The sequence below is a fragment of the Diabrotica virgifera genome, chromosome 2 (assembly GCF_917563875.1).
Source record: "Diabrotica virgifera virgifera chromosome 2, PGI_DIABVI_V3a".
In the NCBI taxonomy this organism is placed as follows: domain Eukaryota; kingdom Metazoa; phylum Arthropoda; class Insecta; order Coleoptera; family Chrysomelidae; genus Diabrotica; species Diabrotica virgifera.
In genome coordinates, this window is record NC_065444.1 from 73,749,019 (window position 1) to 73,766,793 (window position 17,775).

General features: G+C 33.9%; 2 protein-coding genes across 5 annotated transcripts in view; one reads left to right on the top strand and one right to left on the bottom strand.

Moving 5' to 3' along the window:
- LOC114329480 (ubiquitin thioesterase trabid) overlaps positions 1–8,993 on the bottom strand; it is an 80,381-nt gene extending 71,388 nt beyond the window's left edge. Inside the window, exon 1 of one of the 4 annotated variants that reach the window (XM_028278605.2) lies at positions 8,925–8,993. The gene's annotated coding sequence lies outside the window, so the exon portion shown is untranslated. Of the gene's footprint in view, positions 1–8,675 lie in introns of all 4 variants that reach the window. The other 3 variants (XM_028278602.2, XM_028278604.2, XM_028278603.2) reach the window with 3 other exon arrangements.
- Positions 1,105–17,508, top strand: LOC114329483 (uncharacterized). Its single transcript, XM_050643786.1, has 2 exons — positions 1,105–1,190; positions 16,961–17,508. The coding sequence occupies exon 2, from the start codon at positions 16,964–16,966 to the stop codon at positions 17,375–17,377; it is 414 nt and encodes a 137-aa protein (XP_050499743.1). The 5' UTR covers positions 1,105–1,190; positions 16,961–16,963; the 3' UTR covers positions 17,378–17,508.
- The last annotated feature ends 267 nt before the right edge of the window (positions 17,509–17,775 follow it).

The window sequence follows — 17,775 nt, forward strand, 5'->3', positions numbered from 1 at the left end:
TATTTTGGTAGCACTTGTGACTTAAAACTAACTACGCATGTTTTTGTTGGAATGTATTGAGTACCGTTTTCATCTACTTGTCTTCGATTTAATCTTGTGACTTGAAGGACTTCAAATTTACAGTGTAAATCGTACATTTTTATTCTGTTTTTAACATACTCTACTGAAAATTCTGTGGAAATATCTTTTATTACGCCCTGTCTAACTAAAAGAAACTTAGGAATGTATATGTCTAGATTATTTTTTATAAATATTGCTTCATTTTTTTTAGATATGATATAGTTAGCCGATTTATAATCTTTAAATTTTATACGTATTTTATTTCTTCCTACTGCGTCAATGCTTACAATTTTTTCATCAATTTCTTTAAAATTTGTGATAATAATGTCACCTATCCTTAACGCGTTTAATCTGCCTTTAAAATCGGGTGAATTATTTTCTAAATACGCGTAAAAAGGTCCTAGGTCGTTTTGTCGGTAAAGAAATTCCTCCCTTTTTGTTCCTACTTCTTTGTTAATGTTATTTGTTATTGAAGTGTGTACATTAGCAAAGTCATTATCGATAATGGGTTTATTATTAACAAGTTTTGTGGTACTTATCTGTGTAACTGGAACAAGATTTTGGAATCCTAATAGCTCCTCCTTTGAAGATGTTGCATGTTCTGTATCCATTTGGGTTTCTAAAACATTTTTATCGGGGGCGTCGCCCCCGCTAACTGCACTCATAACTTTTTAATGTTTTTATTCCGATTTCGCTTTTTTATTTGGTGTAATTAATTTACTTTTAAAGTTCACAAAATATTTATTTAAATATCTAATTTATAGACACCGGTTTTAAAAAACAAGCTTCTTTCCTACGCACGTCTGACTACCACGACGAATGGAAGCTAAGTGAAGTAAGGGTTATAGTGTACAATATCATGTAAATGATAAATAATAAAACAATTGAATCAGCCATTTAAAAAAAAACATGTCCAAAAAAATCAATTTTCCGTTTTTTTGCCTTTTTACTAACATTCTAAACGAACCTAGAGAGTTGAGAAATTTTTCTGAATCAAGAGAAACCCGGCAACCCCGAGATGTTTTTTGTACTTTTCCACAATTTTGCTAGATTTAAATCATATAATCTTTAATTGTGAACTTAATAAATACCATACAAAAGCACTCATCGCTAGACTTCAAGAGCAGAATGTAAGTTTACTGCTGAATATTTCACACCTACTTAGCTTCAACACCAAAACTATTAATGATATTATCATACAATTTCTTAAAGAATCTAAAATAAAAATTTAATATGACATCTTTAACTTTCAAATATCTGGCAAAAAGTTTATCTAATGCCGTTCCCTCTTGACAGATTCAATTATTTTCTTTTTGCTTTCACATTGTTATTTTTAACTCTCGATTGAACACTGCTCTAATTATCTCGAGTTTGCACAGTTTGGCCAGTTTAGCATGCTCGACTTAAGGAGCTATCCTAGTGTAAAAGTATGAAATTCATATACTTTTTTTGGGAATTTCTGAAATAAAAAATACTGTACCAATTGTTTAGAAAATTTGCATGAGCATTTATTATAAAAAGAAGTACATGTAAAACAATTTTCATAAAAAAATATTGAAAATTAAACGATTTATGCGCCATCTACTGGCACCGTAAAAATAAAAACATAGCTCCATTGCTGCAGTGATTGAGACTAATGGGGATTCTGAAACATAAAATTTCAAAGTGATTATTGAAATTTAAGTCTTTTCACATACCATCAACTAGGATTTTTGAAAAATATTAAAATTTGGGAAAATGGCGAAGTGTTGAAAACATTTTTTAAAATTAGCTAAAACATTTTTAGTTTCAAAAACCGCCAAATTCGAATTCAGTTTCAATAATTACTGGCGAAAGCACATATTTTCCTGCTCTGTTAATGATGTACAATTTAAGTGATATTTATTAGTGTTTAATGTGTTGTTTTGTATCAAAAAATCCGTAAAAGTTCAGACCCTATTAATCTGTAAGTTATCTTTCATTTTTATTAGTGAATGTTTCAGAAATTGCATTTATTTGCAATTAGAAGCACATATTCTCCTAATTGAGTTCAACAAAAACTTAAGTACTCTTCATAAAAAGTTATCAGTACTTCTACAAATAATATATTTTGAAGATAGGCCAGTGCTTGATCTAAACTTTTAAATATGTCATGCACAAAATGTTTGTTGGATGTCAGTGGTGGTGAATGTTGGGTTTGTGATGGTTGCGATCAAAAGATTCATCATCAATGTGCCAATCTGACAGCATCAGAAATCAGGGTGTTGGAGTTGAAGGGTAGAAGAGTCCTTAAACTTTTTTGCGAATCCTGTGAGGATGGAATCAAAATGATTCCTATGATGAAGAAACAAATAAGTTCTCTTGAACAAAAGGTGGAACAACTTATTAATAATCAGGCCATGGACATGATTGAACAAATAAAGTCTTTTAGAAGTGAGTTGGACTCTTTGAATGGCTCTTTTCAGGTAAGCTTTAATGAACTTAAATCTGAAATTCGATCTGAAATATCCAGTTTGAAAGATATAAGAGTTGCTCAAACAACTGAACCTACTGAACAAATCACAACAGACCAATCAGTGTTAAGTGAAATGATCGAGAGACAGAAAAGATCCAACAACATTATGATTTTTAATATGCCTGAGTATGGTGAGGATGACGATTTAAACAAAGCCACAGACCTCTTGTCTGGATTAATGAACTCAGCCATTGATATTGCTGAGGCCGTACGAATTAGAAAAAAGAACAAAAATGGATACCGTTCATACAGAATTGTCCTTCGTAATCATAAAGACTATCTGGCAATACTCAGAAACAGAAGAAATATTGATAGGTCACTAAAGATTTTTATCGATTCAGATCTTACCCCACACCAGAGAACAGCATTAAACACTGTCAAGAGTGAACTTAAGGAAAGAGAGAGAAAGGGCGAACAAAACTTATTTATCAAGTACTTAAATGGCACTCCTAGAATAATGTCAAAAAACTAACACAGTCTTCCTCTGGACTGTGGGTTTATTTCCAAAATGTAGGAGGTCTCAGAACTAAGCTTGACCATTTGTTTATGAATGTTTCCTATTCTCACTACAGTATCATCATATTCAACGAGACCTGGTTGACATGTAACTATGCCGATGAAGAGCTGCAGTTGTTTGACCTCAACGTATATAGAACTGATCGCTCCAGTGAAACAAGTTCATTCTCAAGAGGTGGTGGAGTCCTTATTGCAGTTCATAAGGGCTTAAGCAGTAGATCTTTAAAAGTTAACGGGACAATCGAACAGCTTTTTGTCTTGGTGACCGAAGGTGCAAATCAGTTTATTATAGGAACAGCATATTTTCCACCTAAGTCTACATTGGACAAATATTCCATATTTTGTGAAACCCTGGAAAAAATAGCCGAAGATTATCCATCTGCACACTATTATCTGGCTGCTGACTTCAATTTACCAAACTGCGAATGGTTTTCAAATGATATGTGCTCTTCAACAATTCCTCTGCCAAGTGCCACAGCTTCTGAAGTTTAAGCCCTGCAGGTTGTGACTGGTATGTGCGCATACCACAATTTGTTTCAGTCCAATACTATTGTGAATGCAACTGGTAATATTCTGGACTTGGTGTTGGTCGATGATGCTGATGTAACTGTGTCCAGAGCTAATGAAGCTCTTTTGAGGGAGGGTATGCATCACCCACCCCTGGAATTTGAGATAAAGATGACCAAAAGGCGCCCCAATGATGGTGGTTTGGTTAGTGACGGTTTTTATAGGGACTTCAAGTCGGCTGACTATGTGAAAATAACTGATTTTTTGTCACAGTTCTGTTGGGATAATTTATTTTTAGGAAAAACACTGAATCAAATTGTAAATATTTTCTATGATATAGTTTACTTAGCTATAGAATTATTCATCCCCCTAAAAAGGTATTCAAAACGTAGATTCCCTCCTTGGTTCTCTTTAGAGTTAAAGAACCGGATAGTTGAGAAAAAGAAAGCTCACAAAAAATATCTTTTATCTAAATCAGTTCTGGATTATCAGACTTTTTCACAGCTGAGGGCTAATTGTAAATTGTTAAAAGCTGAAAGCTACAGAAATCATATTTACTTAACAGAATTATCAATAAGAAATAATTTGAAGGGATTTTGGTCGTTTGTGAATTCACGGAGAGGAAAGCCCTCTATGCCCGCTGTGTTGAGGTATGGTGGTGTTGAATCCGGTCATGGACCAGATATTGTAAATCTTTTTGCAGAATATTTTTCTACAGTATATTCCACTCAAATATGTGTCATACCCAGTGACTCACCTACATTTGGTCTTACTAATCTGACTGGTTTCAACATAACTATATCTGATATTTATCTAAAATTATCAGAACTGGATGCGAATAAGGGTCCTGGTCCTGATGGATTGCCTCCTAGCTTTCTCAAGAACTGTTGTTTTATATTATCCAGACCTCTTTTTCACATCTTTAATCTATCCTTAAATACGGGTGAATTTCCAGAATGTTGGAAAAATAGTTTTTTAACACCCATTTATAAAGCGGGAGATAATTCATTGGTGAATAATTACAGGCCCATTAGTATAATTAGTGTAATACCAAAGATATTTGAATGTTTTGTATGTGACTATCTTAAAGCTTCACTTGAAAAACAACTAGTAGACCAACAATTTGGATTTCGGAATAACAGATCAACCGAATGTAACACACTAGTATTTGTGGACTTCCTGAGGAAGGCATTGGAGAGGGGTTGTAGGGTACATGCACTATACACCGATTTCTCCAAGGCCTTTGATCGGGTCAACCATAATATTTTAATATTTAAACTTAAACAAATGGGTGTTAATGGTCCACTTCTTGAGTGGCTGAGAACATACTTGATTGACCGAGTTCAGATGGTGCGTATCAGGGATTTTGTTTCCAGTGAGATTAAGGTTCATTCAGGAGTACCTCAGGGTTCACATTTGGGGCCCCTGTTATTTAACATATTCATCAATGATATACACCACTGCTTCCGACACAGTTCACCTCTGCTTTTTGCAGATGATCTAAAGTTCTATACAATTATCAACAATACAGAAGACTGTATTAATCTTCAACATGATCTTGATCGGTTGAGTGAGTGGTGTATGTTGAATGCCATGGCCCTGAATGAATCTAAGTGTCATGCTATTTCTTTTGGACGATCGAGAGACCCAATAGAATATAATTATAATATACAGAATATTCCTGTTGACTGGGTTACTGAAATTCGTGATTTGGGAATTAATTTAGACTGTAAACTTTTATTTGAATCACATTATACATCAAAAATTTCCAAATCTTTACAAATGCTTGGTTTTATAAAAAGATGCACTAGAGACTTTCAGAATATTGATGCAATTAAATTACTATATTGTTCTTTAGTTAGACCTCATCTAGAGTATTGTTCTTGTGTTTGGTCTCCATCTTACAATATTTACATAACAAAAATCGAGACAGTCCAACACAAGTTCTTAAGGTACATAGCATATAAACTGGGTATACCTTTTGAGTTAAATCAGTTAAATTATTATCAAATTGAAACCCAATTGGGTATTCTCTCATTGCGTGACCGACGAGTAATTAAGGATGCAAGGATGCTCTATGGCATAATTAATTCAACAGTTTTGTGTCCTCAGCTACTTGAGCAGGTTGGTCTCCATGTACCTCTCCGCAGAACTCGATTAAATCAAACATTCTATGTTCCTATCCATAGAACCAACTATGCATATAACAACTTTTTATCTCAAGCACTAAGATGGGCAAACACTCAACCTGATCTAGATTTCTTTGCACCGAAGTCTGAATTCATCTCTGGCCTCAGACGTTTGTTTGTTTGAGTAGTTGTTGGATATTCATTATTGTGATATATGAATCTGATTTATGTGTTTAAGTTTGTGATATTTATATTTTATTGTATTATTGTTTTATTATTACTATTTTACTGTAGTTTTATTATTATTGACACATGTATTATGTATATTGGACTTATAAACTTGTAATCTTATTGGGCAGTGTCCCGTTGAAAATAAATAAATAAATAAATAAATTGACATTTTTTATCCGATCAAAAAACCCCTAGTTTATGGTATAGAAAATAACTTCTATTTCAATAATAACTTTAAAATTTTATGTTTCAGGGTCACTATTAGTCCCAATCACTGCAGCAGTAGAGCTATGTTTTTATTTTCAGGGTGCCAGTAGATGGCGCATAAATCATTTAATTTTCAATATTTTTTTATGAAAATTGTTTGACGTGTACTTCTTTTTATAATAAATTCTCATGTGAATTTTCTAAACAATCGGTACAGTACTTTTTATTTTAGAAATTCCCAAAAAAGTATATGAATTTCGTATTTTTACACTAGGATAGCCCCTTAACTCCAGAATGCACATTAAGAGGTTAATAAATTTTTCAAAAAAAAAACAATTCGGTGGCTGTGGTGAAAATGACATTTTGGTGGTTTTAGTTTGGAAACCTTGTATCTCACGATTTACAACTGTTAGAAAAATTCCAAATACACTAGACTATTTTCTACAGCCAAAAAAAGAAACCACATATATCCATTGCTCTCTTGATTTAACGTGAATACCATGTATATTTATAACCAAGAATTTGGCACTTAATTTGGAGTGTTTGTTTGAGAGACTCGACTTGCAGAAATGTTTTTTATGAACAACAAAAGGTAGTCCGGCATATAGGAACATTTTATGAACCTTAAATCAAAAGATTTGTATTGTATCAACCTAGTATTTGGAGGTATGCAATAAGCTATGAAAAATGGAAACCTCAAAAATAATAATAAACACAACCTCATTTGAGATGAAAAACACGTATATCAAGATATCATCGCCTTAATACTATAACTTGATAACTCGAAATTAGTAGTTTTGAGATAAACGGGTTTAAAGATTTTTAAGATATTTGTGCTGCTCCCATGATGTTGGTAAATAAGGAATTCACTCTGCAGCTCTAAAATACTGTTCCTTAACTTTTAGGCCACTGATCTATTTAGGAATACGGTGCAAATTTGCTTTCCAATATGGAAAATAACATGAAAAATTAAAGTTATCAACTTTTAGCACTCCCATAATGTTAACATTTGGTAATGTCGCATGAGATGTCAAGTTGCATCTAAGCGAACTTTTTAACAAAACTAATATTTTAAGCATTATTTTGGTGAAAATTAGCCCTCTGCCATGGGGGTTGCCAGATCTGATAACAATTCTAGAATTTTTGCATTAACATGAACCGAATAAACAGATAGCATTTACGTGGTAAGCTCAATGGTTTCAGAAAAACACGTGCTACAACTAGATAACTGGAGTTACCTAGTTATAGCATTCAGTGTATGTTGTATTCACGATTATTTCTATTAAAAAATAGCTTGATAACTTATCTTGTCAAGTTTTAGCACTGAATATTAGCGGCATTTGAGTTTTATCAACTTTCGTCAATCGTAAATAAATACTTAACCCGTTTGAAGCTAGTCATCAAGTTTTTACACAATATAGAGGCAAATAAAATACATCTTGTGAACTAGTTATCTCAAAAACGTCAATTTTGGAGTTATCAAGTTATAGTACTAAGGCGACAATATACGAGGTTATCATAGTTACTTGGGCAAAGGCTCTATATTATAATGAAATGATAATTACTTGTTTTTCATAGTTAATATTTGTATTTAAAATTTAATAGCAACATTTAACACTTTTAGCTCTGTGCCAATATCACATATTTGTCTCAATGTGCTCGAATTAAAAATATGTAACGTACTTTTTGCTTTTAGGTTATATTATGCAGAAAATCAGTTTTTTGCCTCTCTTGTAAAATTGTAATTTAATGAGATACGAGGTTTTCACACTAAGCCATCGAATTGTTCCTTTGACTTAGCTAGTAGAAACTGTTTTTTGGGGTACTCATCTTTTCACATAAAATTCATAGTTTTATATAGAAACAAGTGAAAAAGAACAAAATTTTATGTTATTGTTGTAACAATACAAGGGCAGTCATTTTTATGAATTGAGAACTTTTCTTAACATGGGTGTGTTAAAATGTCTAGCAAAGAAGAAACTAAAACAAAAAAGGGATGACAAACAAATATGTTTAACATAATATCAAATATACATCAAAACAACAGCAAATATAAATCATAAAAAAGATCAACATAGCAATCAGAACATAGAGCCTTTGAATATCTATTTGATAATTAAACAAAGAAGAAAAACAAAAATAATGGTTATAATTAGTGAAAAAAACATAATCTGAATATATATTATGAGCCCATCACCACTATTAAACATGAAGGAAGGACGGCAATAATATAGGAGGAATATAAAGATAAAAATAGAGAGAAAGTGTACAAACAAATTAAATATGTAAACTGCAAACTGTCAATTTGATCCCAATATTGAAATTGTAAACATAGTCTAATTCAGCGCTTGAAAAACGGTAAATTTAAGGAAACATGTAAATAAAAATAATTTTAGCTACAAATAATTATCTGCATCAAATTTAGTGACAAATCAATTGATAATTTGTGAGTATAAAAAATTGGCATGTGCAACTGTAGGGCAATGCCAATGTCAGATATAAATAAATCTATAAAGGATTTCGATTAATACCTACGTAATTATACACCAAAGAATATCACGATAAAAGGATATAGCTACTTTCAAAAGGTCTCTACAGATTATCCTCAGCTCTCACCTTCCACAATAGGGTCATAAATTGTGAGGAAGGCACAACGATACGATTTGCGTGTCGACTCGAAAACAAATAATTTAGATACCATTTGTACAATGCACTACACCAAAATAACAATAATAACGGACTAAATGTCAAAAATACTTTTCTGACAAACTATTTATCACCTGTGTTGCTTCGCTCTGTTTTCCTTTTTCATCGAGAATGAAACATGAAAATGGACAACTAAATGTCAGTTTCCTGTCAAAGTGGCCGGTAATGCAGGTATCGCCTATTCGTGGGGTGACGTCCGATGATGCCCGAACGAACATGGGCGTACGCATTATAATTTCACACCAGAGAAAAAACAAGCAAACAAGTCGGTTTCTTCAGACAAAAAATGTTCAGAAACATACAATACAAAAATTTCTACCTCTAGGGCAGTCAATGAGAGCAAGAACAGGTTATTACCTCCGAATTCTATCCTACTGCATGGATTTTAATGAAATTTTAGAATAGCCTGAAAATATCCCCCCTTTCAAAGTCTACCCTATGCCGATGTGTGCTTTTTTCTTGGGGCGGTTCCCACCCCTTCTCGAGGGTGGAAAATATTTTGGTTAAATAACTACGGAAGTTGCTAGAGAACCTAATTCTAAGCAAAAACTGTTCTATAATTTTTTTTTTCGAAAACTCAATACTTTCTGAGTTATTCGTGGATAAAAATTGGCCATTTTCATTGAAATTTAACACCTTTTCAAACGGTTTTTTGCGAATACCTTGAAAACAATGCATCTAACTAAAAAAATTATTTAAAACATTTTTGTAGCTCATAAAAAGCAAAAAGATTTGTTCCTTCTTCAATCTTCTAGTTATAACACAAAAAGAGATATGGTAGGTAAAAAGAGTTTGTTTTTTGGTGCATGCTCAAATCAGTGTATTCAACTTGAAATAACAGAAAAACGGTCGATTTTAGGTATATACCTTCGGTGTAATACCTTTTATTGTGCTTGAAAAGTCCTTTCAAATATGCAATATTAAATGTCGATTACATTCAAACTAAGCGAGATATGCTGCAAAAAATTGATGACTAAAGAATTTTAAGAAAAAAATTGAGAAGTATATTTAACCCCTCATCCACAAGAATTTAAATGCATCGTTTTTCTTCTACAATACATTTTACTAGTGTTATTTTTATGTTCAAAAAGTTGAGCGGGTTTAAAATGAATGGTTTTTGAAAAAAATAAGATCAAATTATAGAGCGCATATTTAAATTTTCTTAAAAATCTTCATTTTTCTTCATGTAACTTGAAAAGGATAAGAGATACTGTTATAAAAAATAAAATCAAAATGTTTATCTAGAAGAAACCTACATTTTTGTATGGCAACTTTTTTCTGGCATCTCTTATCATTTTCGAGTTATATGGAGAAATAGGAAGATTTTTAAGAAAATTTAAAAATACGCTCAATAATTTGATCCTATTTTTTTCAAAAACCATTTACTTTAAACCCGCCAAACTTTTTGAACATAAAAAGAACACTATAGTAAAATGTATTGTAGAAAGAAAACGATTAATTTAAATTCTTGTGGATGAGGGGTTAAATATATTTCTCATTTTTTTCTTAACATACGTTAGTCATCAAATTTTTTACAGTTTATCTCGCATACTTTGAATGTAATCGACATTTAATATTGCTTAATTTATAGGTCTTTTCAAGCACAATAAAAATCTCTTTGTTATTTTATAAGCTACAAAAATGTTTTATATAGCTTTTTTAGGTTGATGCATAGTTTTTAAGGTATTCGCAAAAAACCGTTTGAAAAGGTGTTATGTTTCAATGAAAATGGCCAATTTTCAACCAGGAATAACTCAAAAAGTATTGAGTTTTCGAAAAAAAAAATTATAGAACAGTTTTTGCTTAGTATTATATATTGTTGTTTCGTTGTTTGTTTACTCTTAATATTGGCTGTTAGCTATGAGCACGTGTGTTCAGCCATTTTGATGTTTTTCTTGGAGATCCACTAAGACCAAAGGCGAAACTTTGAGTCAACCTGCTTCTTTCAAGACGTCTGTAAATTGATTGGTGGCAATAAGATCAGAACGACACCCCTGCATCGTCATTTGGAAGGAATGGTGGAAAGGATGAACCGAACTATGAGTACCTGAATGTCCATATAGTTGTATCCGAACATCAGACAGATTGGAACCAGCACATTCATTTATTACTAATGGTCTAAATTTTAGACCTATTTAGGCTAGGTTACTACCCAGAACAATGGAAAATTGTTCAAATTATTCTCATACCTAAGCCAGGGAAAAATAAAACTCAGGTGACTTCATACAGACCAATAAGCCTGCTACCCTGTTCTATCAAAAATCTTGGAAAAACTTCTCCTTAAACAATAATTATCCCCAGTTATAGAAGAAAAGAAACTAATTCCCCAACACCAATTTGGGTTCAGAACACAACACGGAACGATAGAACAGGTACTTATATAGACTGGTAAAACACATCAGAAGTGATCTATGTAGAAAATAAAAGGTATTGTTCTGCTGCATTCCTGGACATTGGTCAGGCCTTCGACAAAGTATGGCATGCTGCTATGCTCTTTAAACTAAAGAAAAACCTTCACCATCCTTTTTATCAAATCCTAAAAAACTATATTTCCAACCGACATTTCCTAGTCAAGCAGGATAATGAATACACAAGCCTAAGACCAATAAAAGCCGGAGTACCACAAGGAAGTGTCTTGGGACCGATATTGTACTTGCTCTACACTGCTGACATACCCCCAAGTAGCAGAACAACGTGTGCAACTTTTGCTGATGACACTGCTGTACTAGCCTCTCACCATGATCCAAATACCGCATCCAGAACCCTTCAGAAAGACCTTAATAATATACAAAGATGGCTTAAAAAATGAAAGATAAAGGCGAATGAGAGTAAATCCATCCATGTAACCTTCACCATGAAAAGACAAACATGTCCATCTGTAACACTAAATGAGACGCAACTCCCACAAACCGATACTGTCAAGTACTTACCTAGGAATCCATCTTGATAGGAGATTAACTTGGCAAAAGCACATTTTTAAAAATAGAAAACAACTAGGAATGAAATTCCGAGAAATGTACTGAATCATCGGTCGTAAATCTCAACTATCTCTTGAAAACAAACTGCTGATATATAAAACTATATTAAAACCAGTGTGGACCTATGGTATCCAACTTTGGGAGACAGCAGCCAGTCAAACTAACCTAGAAATACTGCAGAGATTCATGAACAAAGTCCTTGGAACAATGCTGAATGCCCCTTGGTACGTGCCAAACTATGTGATAGAGCAAGACCTCAATGTGACATCCATAAAAACATTAATAACAGAATATTACAAAAAATATTCCAAGAGACTAGAATATCTCATCCAAACGAGTTAGCCAGCAACCTCACTGATGACCACAATGATGTACGACGCCTGAAGAGATTCAAAGTAGTGGACCTAGCAAGAAGATTCGAATAATCTGTGATAACTAAACTTATTTTTAACTTATTTTAATTTAATTTCTGTAAAGAGGGTGATCACTGGATCTCCCTCTTCAGGTCAAATTTTCAATTTTTGTCAAATAATTTACCTATTGTTCTTAGTTAAGGACAGATTGTACAACATTAAAAAAAACTAATGGCCTAACGCTCGACCATGAATGAAACTGTAAGTCAGACCCTAACCTGCCTGATGTGTCGTGAAGTTCGTTTGTCCGGCGACCTAGAGTTTGGCTCCAGACCTTCCGAAGAAGATGTTGCAGGCGAAGAATATGATGACCGCCTGAAGTAACGAATGAACAACATTCATGAACTTGACCGACAACACATCCAGATAGCTAGTGACATAATGAAAGATCAATATGATTCCCGATGCAAGAATAAAAGCTTTGAAGTAAATGATCTTGTCTGCATTTATAATCCACAACGTCGTGGAGGCTTGTCTCCTAAAATACAGAGACTGGGAAGAATAATTTATATCGAATTACGCAGAAAGAAAGAGTTATAGATTCAGCGTGACCACAGAAGTTCAGCAAGATCTTTTTAGTGTTCCGGAAAACGTCTCTCTAGCCCACTGTGTTACCCAAGACCTCAAGATGACTAAAGGAATTACGTTCGTATTCAATAGGAAGTTCGGTCGCTTGGACGAATTAAGAAACCACCAGCCTAAAGTTGGAAGAGTACTGCGATTAGAAGATGGTCCTCGACCTTTGCTGCATTATAGTGGCCAGAAAGTCTAATACAGACAAGGCAAGCTACGAGAATATATGGCGTGCTCTAAAGCCGGACTCAAACGACTCGTGTACTTGGCGAATAATCGTCACTTGCGTATACTGGCAATGCTGTGTGAGTGGGTTACTAGTACAATTATTGTACTATTTGTCAAACACTAATAATAATAATGTTAATACTACTATTAATTGTCAAAGAATTGTTCTAGTAACCCTCCCAAAAGACATAGTAAGTAACGCAAGTAACGATTATTCGCCAAGTACACGAGTCGTTTGAGTCAGGCTTAACTAAAATCATGTGTAACTATGACATTTAAAATTATGCTCAGAGCATCATTACAGTTGCTTTCCTGATGAGAACAAAAGAGTTCGAAATGGTCCATAGAAAGATGGTAATGATCTCTGAATCGAGATTAAATATAATGCCTTTTATCTACCCACGGTTTTACTGACGTATCGAGTACTAGGAAGCAGATTTGTTGATCTTTACCTCGGTGAATTGATATGTTGTGGAGTGCAACTATGTAGACTCCCCATGTCTCTACATTCATCACCCTTTTCCTTGCAATTTTTAGAAGGATGGGAATAGGTATAAGAGAGAATGTTTCCGAACTAAGAAATCCAAAGATTTTATTATTTTTAAACATATTTGTTTGAAAATGGAGTCTTTTGGGTTTCGACATTTTGTCAAAAATTGGGCTTTACCAAAGATAGGCCATGCATTAGAAAATCTGAATTGGAAGATTGTGATAAGCGTTCTAGATGTGATCTTCCTAGAAACAGGGTACTAATTACTGTATGTTGTAATAAGCCGAAGAGGTCGTGCCCTTCAAAGACAGTAGACTCTTAATTCTTCTTGAGGGGTATATGCAGAGCTGGAGAGTTCTGTAGATTTCGCCATCCTGGGCCTTCATCTATAGTTGCTGATCGGGACGCTCAGAACTAAGAGGGAAGCAGTGTAACGAATAAGGGTATTTTGGACCTACTCCGTGTAACCGTTCCAACTCGGCAGCGTTTTCTCGAAGCACCGGCTAGTTGGAGTGGGGCGAGGAGTTCCAGAAATTACGATTAAGGGCGGCCATACACAGACTGCTGGGGCAGTTTACCACTAAGCGACATACACGGATAGCTCGAGCACTAGTAGTCTTCGTCGAAAGCTGGAGCGGTCGACGAGGAAGCAATTGTAGATGAGCTATTAGCTGCTCCCAGCGCAGTCCACAGCTCAAACCATTAGTGTATGCCTTGCAACCGCTCGTGAGCTGCCGACAGCTCGATAGTATTTTATCGTGCGGCTGTTGACAGCTTGAAACAATCGCGACTGCTCGAGGCTCGAGCTGTCGTGTGTATGGCAGCGAATATAAGATAGTTCACCACGCGGTCGCAGCTTCAAGCAGTCGATCTCAACTGCTTAAAGCCATAAAGCTGTCCGTGTACGACTGACCTAAGCCGGCGGACTTGATGGGCGGACTACTCTCGATTTTTCTAGAAATATTATATATTGTACATAATATAAATAGGAACTCTGTTGTTAGTAGAGTTGGTTAAGATAAAATTCAGAACTTTAAACTTTCAAAATAAATAGTTTTTATATATTTTAAATTCGAACCGCTAGTCATCCCAAGGTTGTACTTAGCGCAATGCAATGTAAATTGTCTAATAACGGGAATACATTTATATAATATATTATGGAAACCACAGTCTTTTCTGTTGAGAATTAAAGATATCAGTATTTCTGATAATGTGGAAGCAATTAATGATTCAGAGCATTTTCATCAATAATTGTCTCGCTGAACTTTTTTATATTTCGAATCCTAACGGGGAATCCCTTAGATTGGTAGAGAGGAGGCTGACATAAGTGAATTTTGGTAACGACATTTGCAAAATGCTAATGTAACAAGTAATCATTACAATGATTATATCAATGGCCCATTCGACAATAGTTTTTTTTTTTTGGTTTCACTAATCACTGCTATTTTTCTAAGCTTCTGATTAGATCAGATTAGAAGGAGGAAATTTTCATTTTGATCATGTATTCAGATGTTTACAAAAGTCACAATTAATCAGAAACCGGTTACAATTAATTTCACTTCACAGTGTGTATGGCTTCGCCGTGTTTCACAATTTAGACCATCGAGAAAAAACGAAAAAAATACAGTGTAAGTACTAATCCAGATAAAATTACACTTGTAAGTTTTTTTTTGTATAATAATAGTCTCCCGTTTTATACCGGTAACGCGGCCTTGGGATTATAGCAAATAGGATGCTATATAGGGCCTACGCGCTATACTAAGAAGGTAACCGGGCTAGTGCTACGCTTTAACCGCCTATTATAAACCCTGGTTTTACCCAAGGTACTCATTTTATTCAGGCTGAATCGACCTGGAGCCTATTCGCGGTGTGCAAGTACTTGGAAGGGAAACGAGAAACGACCGTGCGAAAGAAGTATGTATAACTTCAAAAAGTTTTTATGATGAACGAAGGAAATTTTCTTCGTTTTGAAACTTTGGAAGGGTGGCAATTCTTGTACCCGGGCTAAATTTTCTATATGTCATAGCTATACCAAGCTTGTAAAATATCATTGCATACATTTTTTCTAAATAACTTTTAAATAAAAATTATTGGCAAAACTATAGCAAGTAGATACAAATGAAAATAGTTAAAAAGTAAATATTGCACCTCCGCTCAAAAAGTGTCATAAGTCAAAAAAGCAAAGTTTCGAGAAAACGACATTTAAAGTTTGTCCTATATTTTCGAGTTTAATTCAAAAACTATTAAAATTGGAATAATAACTATTTTAGTCGTTTACAATTTTTTTTGAAGCTTATTGAAAAGTGACGCTGGCAATACAGAATAGGAATATTATTATTAGGTATTATCTAGTTAACAGACTTATACTTTATGCGGGTATATGCACCCTCGGGAAACATCTTAGGGTAGTTGGGGGTAGTTACCCCCTACCTACCAATAGGGGTTTCTGAATTAAACAATCTTTATAACTACTTGTTTATTACCAACTATAAAGACCACAGTAAATAGTTGATGTGCTCACGGTAAAACCATCTGCTAGTGCATCTGGATTAAGAATGATCTTTTTAATAATACGAATGAATTAGAATGAATCACCATGCCTTCATGTTTATATAAACAAACTTGTAACATGTAGTTTGTTTATATTGTCGACTCAGCTTGACCATGACTTACGAAAATATGAATTAGTTGACTATGCAATATTGTCGACTGGTGCTTCTAACAAATCTAGGTGACCTACTAAAATGTAAACAATTGTGTATGTTTTGGTTTCGTTTCTAGTGCATTTAAGAATTAAATGAATATGTGTTGATCTCAATTTTGGATGTTGATAAACCCTTACAACTTTTTAATGATGTAACTTTAAATACAAGTAACAACATTAAACACAAAATACTGCAAAAAGAAAGATAAATAAGTGATAAATGTGTAACCTAGTTAATGGTGTAACTGTTTGTGTCCGGTGCGTCGTTGATTTTGGATAATCGTATAATGACACTAGTGTCATCTAATGATAAATACTTGACCCATAGACGTGACACTTTGTGAGATAGGAGTTTATAGTTTTATTAAACTGTTGGTGAAATAAAACCGATTTTATAATTTTTTGAGTTATGACACTCTTTGAGCGGAGGTGCGATATGCATTTAAACTATTTAGTCGTTATCAGTACGCTGCAGCTAAGTTAGAACAGGAGCAAATTAACTTGAGAAAGGCTCACTATGTTCATTATATTCCTTATCTATGTTTAAATTAACTACATAGTATTCGCGTAAAATCCTTTTCATTATTGCTTATTATTTAAAATAGTGTTATTAGTCTGGACATTGACACATATATGTAACTATTTGTACATTATATCGACGATCTACATATTTGTTATTAAGGTAAATTTTTGAGATTTTACCATTTTTAATTATTTTTTTCAGAAAATGGCTGTTCCCCAAAGATGTGTCCGTTTTGTAAATTTAACCAAAGGAACAACCCCAAGGGAATTAATACAACATATAGAGACCGATATCTCGTTAAAAGACAAGATCGAAAAGGTTCATATGGGTATGGATTACCGTTTACAGTTAGTATTTGCCTACGTCATATTTAAATGCCATGAGGGCGCATCACGTGTGGTTGGAAACTTGAATAAAACTACTTGGAACGATCTTTCCCTAAATGTCGAAACCATTGGTCCGGATCTCGAATACACTGTGTATCATACCAAGGCGATACCTCAACCTCAAGAAAGTTCTGAAATCAAAAGACCAAAAGTTAAACTGAATCCAAAGACTTCGGTGAAAAAAAGACAAGACAAGACAAAGACAAGTAAAGTCATAGAAAAGTCGACTTAATTCAAATGAAATATTTAAAATATTGAAAGATTTATGTAAGTGTTTATTTAATGGTAGGTATTTTTTATGTACACATACTCGTTGAATAATTAGTTATGTGTAGGTATCTGTTGTGAATAAAATAATATTGACCTACAAGAGTTTGTCTTGTCCTTTTTGTTAGTGTTGAAGTTCTTAAATTAGAGGATGCGTATGGTGTTCCCTGGCCTGTTCTAAACGTTGAAGTTCCATTTTGTCCAAATGGAGGTTCTCCCTTTCATGGTAATGACTTACAGGCTTTACATACAATTTCAGAAACTATACTTACTGCGTCTACGTTCATTAATAAAAGGCAATAAAATGTATAGTCCTGTCGCCAGGGGGGGTACAACGGCCTCCTTTATTTAGATGGGCTTGCC